At 38.6% G+C, this 4,643-nt stretch overlaps 1 protein-coding gene across 1 annotated transcript in view; it reads right to left on the reverse strand.

The window, feature by feature from the left end:
- The window catches only part of LOC104987743 (pro-neuregulin-1, membrane-bound isoform-like), a 30,133-nt gene extending 27,129 nt beyond the window's left edge, over nucleotides 1-3,004 (reverse strand). Inside the window, exon 1 of the mRNA XM_010838800.1 lies at nucleotides 2,824-3,004. Coding sequence (XP_010837102.1) covers nucleotides 2,824-2,978 — 155 coding nt within the window. The 5' untranslated portion in view covers nucleotides 2,979-3,004. The remainder of the gene's footprint in view (nucleotides 1-2,823) is intronic.
- Nucleotides 3,005-4,643: the final 1,639 nt, after the last annotated feature.

The raw sequence follows: 4,643 nt of genomic DNA on the forward strand, positions 1-4,643 counted from the left end.
TCCTCCTTCTCTCTTTCCTCCCCTTCTTTCTAGGAAGCCTCCACAGTCCAGGACTGGGTCCCCTCCACCGTCCTTGTGAGTACCTTTCTAAAGCATCCTGTGATCGTCACTATCATCAAATTTAAAACTGAGAATTATAACTGCTTATATTTCCCTTCCCCACTTGAGACCAAGCCTCTGAGACAGCACACACTTCTTGTTCATCTCTCTGGACCCAGCTTCTAGCCCAGGGCCAACACAGAGCATCTTATCCAAGGCAAAATTTCCCATCCACTCTTTCACTGGCCCAACTTGATTGGCCTCTTTATTGTCCTATAAACAGAACCTGCTACTGCTCTACTCTATAACCCACCCTACCCATCCAGGGGGACTCTCTCTCTTTAGCAGAGTCAAATCTACCCTCTCACAGTGACTCCTGAAGCTCCTGGGGTCTTCCCCACTTCCCAACTCCCACGGCACTTAGCATCAGTAACCTGTAATTCAGCACTTAGGTTTACTGCTTGATATTAGTGTTAGCTATTTTGTTCCCTAATTATTAATAAATTTTAACTTCCCACAAGGTAGAATTTACCTCAGCATAAATAATCAAGTTTTTAGACCACTATTTGTAAATAGATGGGCTGCTTAAAAATCCTGAAGCTCCCCCAGCCCTAACAGGGTTTCAGCACTTGATTGCTTCATATAAGGCTGTACTAGATAATCTCTCTACAATCTTTCGATGCTCTGAGTATAAAACGCCCTAGTATTCTTTCATTTCCCCATATTTCTAGCAATATAAGCTTTTCACGGGTTCTTAAATATTTTTTCTCTCAAATAATAGCCACATAGAAACAAATGAGACATCACTCCGCTTATGCAGATAACTGTTTCTTACTAACCTGGCTAATTGATGAAAAACAAAACAGACACCAAAACCTAGCTAAAAGTAATTTTTCTTTGTTGTTAAACTTCTCAAAAAGAATCATGCTTATTTTTTCAAGTTGCTCTCTCTCCTCCCTTCCCCACATGGACACATGTGATAAAATATGTCTGCTTTCCATTTTTAGAGAAGGAATGAGACATTAAGGAATCTAAGACATTGATTTGTGTTCCAGCTTATTCATATCTAGTTGGGTGACTCAAGGAAAGACAACAGTTTTTTGACCCTTCATTTCTTACCCTGCAAAATTAGAGTCATCACGTGCAGTAAATTTCCCTTACTACTAGGGGAAACTTGTTAAAAAACCAAACAAATAAGATTATATACAAAAGCACTCTGTCACTTCACAGAATTATTATTATATTTTTTTGTATATTTGAAGTACCACCTGCTACAGTGATATTCCTTCTGTATTATTCTTCCAAATCAAGACATTGTACCGACACAATCAATAACAAGGATAAGCAGAGTAGTTACTAAAACCATAGAAACAGGAAAACAGCCCTAATTATGGCTCTCACAGTCATTAAACACTTTGGTAAGATTAAATTCACTTCCCTTATATCGCTTTATTTTTTCTGGCTCATGTGTGTTTGATGTTTCTGGTATTTGCCCTATAAAATCAAAGTCTAGGAGGTGATTCTCATTGTTGCTTCATATATCATCTCTGGGATTTCACTGGAATCCTCTGAAGTGTAAGTAGAAGAAAAGGTCACCTTGGAGCTGTGAACCCCTATGATACATGTCACACTGATGAAAGGACTGTTCACAAGCAAAAACCTGAGGCATTTAGCTCTTCTGTAATTTCAAAATGTAGTTTGAGATTAGAAGTAAACGTTCTTAAATAAGGAGGGAAAAAATGAAGAAAAAATAAATAAAAGAGCATCGTTTTAGAGTAGGTATAGAATACACAGACGTTATAAGGGGTCACATGAAGCCTTCCCAAATAGGGATCTCCCTAAGGAGGGCATTCTTGCTACTTAGGATTACTAGATATTTTAATCTGCTCTCACGGTGATGGAGCTTAATAGAATTGTCAGTTACACATTACTTTTACATATTAAATTTACTGGAGAATAGTTCAGATTCAACTGATTACATTCTAACTCCTCACATGATGATATATGTTTAGTCACTAAGTTGTGTCCGACTCTCACAAACCCACAGACTGTAGCCTGCCAGACTCCTCTGTCCATGAGATTCTCTAGGCAAGAATACTGAAGTGGGTTGCCATTTCCTTCTCCAGGGGATCTTCCCTACCCAGGAATCGAACTCGGGTCTCCTACATTGCAGGCAGATTCTTTCCCAACTGAGCTTGATTGTGTAAGGCACAGGTATTCTATACATGATTTTAGGATCTCATGTATTACTTACTACTACAATAGCTCCTATTAATATTTTTTAGTTTTTGAAAAATTTTTGATTTGAATTCTTTTTTTGATTTATTTTTTAATTGGAGTGTAACTGCTTTACCACTTTGGTTAGTTTTTCTGCTGCACAGTGAAATGAATCTGATATATATATATATGTATGTATATCCCTTCTGCTAGGCCCTCCCTCGCTCCCACCCTTCAGGTCATCACAGAGCATTGAGCTGAGCTGCCTGTGCTATACAGCAGCTTGCTATTAATATTATCTTCTCTCACCCCTTCTATTTTAGCCACATGTTACAGTTCTTTCCATATCCATCCTTCCTTTGTCCAGAAGTTCTAAGATGACATACTTTGAAATTCTTTCCTATATAATGACCCAATTTCTAGCCCCCGTATAACGAAAAATCTTTTCACTTATCATGTATCAGGTTTGTTGATGGTATATTTATTTACTAAGCTGTTAGTAATTTTTATATTTTATACCATTGTATTGCTAGGCATGGCCCCTGCTGTGACATGCAGGATACTCACCCCGGCCTTTTCTGTATCTTGATGTTTTGTGGTTTGTTCTTTCGGCTTAATTCACTCCCATTCTTAAACCACTTGAACTTGAGAGAGGAGTATTCAGAACTGGTCTCGCACCGAAGCACTAGTTTGGAACCTGCCACAGACTCCTGACTCTTCATCTCTTTCAAGCGGGGAGGCAAGGCTAAAAAAGAAAAGAGAAGGAAGAAAGTTCTGATCACATGGTAACCTTTCCAAGAGAAACATGTTCATTTTGGTGAGCCCGATCAAGAGACCATTCACAAAGGTTTTACTAACTGAGAGACAAAAGAAAAAGGGGAGGGGGGTGTCCGTCAAAATGTATCTCTGCTTAGAGAATAATAAAAATGCTCAGATAAAATATATTCAGGGGGAAAAAGAGAACTCAGGTTATAAAATTATTCTTTGAAACAGACACACAGATATAAAGAAGAAACCAGTGGTCACCAGTGGGGAAAGGGAAGAGGAGAGGGGCAATATATGTGTAGATGATTAAGAGGTACAAACTATTAGGCATAACATAAGCTACAAGGACATATTGTACAACACAGGGGGCACAGACATTACTTTATAACAATTATAAAATATAGTGAAAGTCTTAGCCGCTCAGTCGTGTCCAACTCTTTGTGACCCCATGGACTATAGTCCACCAAGCTCCCCTGTCCATTGGATTCTCCAGATAAGAATACTGGAGTGGGTTGCCATTTCCTTCTCCAGGGGATCTTCCCCACCCAGGGATCAAATCCTGCTCTCCTGCATTGCAGACAGCTTCTTTACTGTCTGAGCCACCAGGAAAGCATAAAGCATAAAATATAGTACACCATTTAAAAATTGTGAATCACTATATTGTACATCAAGTCTACATCAATAAAAATCTATTCTTTAAAAATATTCTAAAAAATACATATATATATATATATACACACACACACATATATACATATATATATTTAAGATAGCAATTCTTCCATCTTTACATCCTCTGGTACTATTAAAAATCCTAAAGACTGGTCATTTCAAAGAATCAAAATCTTACGCTAAAGAAGAACAGGCAACTGGGCCATTATTTCTACAGCACAGTCACATCCCAGATCACAATTAATCTGCATGACTGTTCTGCGAATAGGTACAACAGGTATCACACACGTTTTTTCAAATAGGAAGCTTTTTTTCAGAGACAGGTAAGTGTCTCTTGTCCACAGTTACAACACTCTGGAGAGTCAGAGTTAGACTATGCTATCAACAGTAGTAATCCAGAGAACAAAGAGCACTCATAAATCTTAACAACACTCATTTCTTCAAGACAGGGATTCTTTGGTGACATCACTCTTCTTCGGTGACAACACTTTTATTGGGTCTACAGATACTCTCCCACAAACAACAAATGACCTTTCCAGAAGACCACCGCACTCCCATCAGATTATCAGTTCGACTGGATTTCACCCTTCTAAATCTTCTCAACAGAGACAGGAGAGTGCTTATATTGTGCATTAATTTATAGGACATTTTATGTGGCTCAGCTGGTAAAGAATCCGCCTGCAATGTGGGAGACCTGGGTTCGATCCCTGGGTTGGGAAGATCCCCTGGAGAAGAAAAAGGCAACCCACTCCAGTATTCTGGCCTGGAGAATACGGTCACAAAGAGTCGGACACGACTGAGTGACTTTCAGTCATTCATTCACTTATATTAAATGCTTACATACCATTACTATTTTAAGCAAGACTGCTTCAAAGAGTACCTATTCTCTATGGAAATCTTTACGGATATCTGAGATTTAATTCAATATGGAATGGTAGTGGGGAATGTGC

The sequence above is a fragment of the Bison bison genome, unplaced genomic scaffold (assembly GCF_000754665.1).
Source record: "Bison bison bison isolate TAMUID 2011002044 unplaced genomic scaffold, Bison_UMD1.0 scf7180017864105, whole genome shotgun sequence".
Taxonomy (NCBI): Eukaryota; Metazoa; Chordata; class Mammalia; order Artiodactyla; family Bovidae; genus Bison; species Bison bison.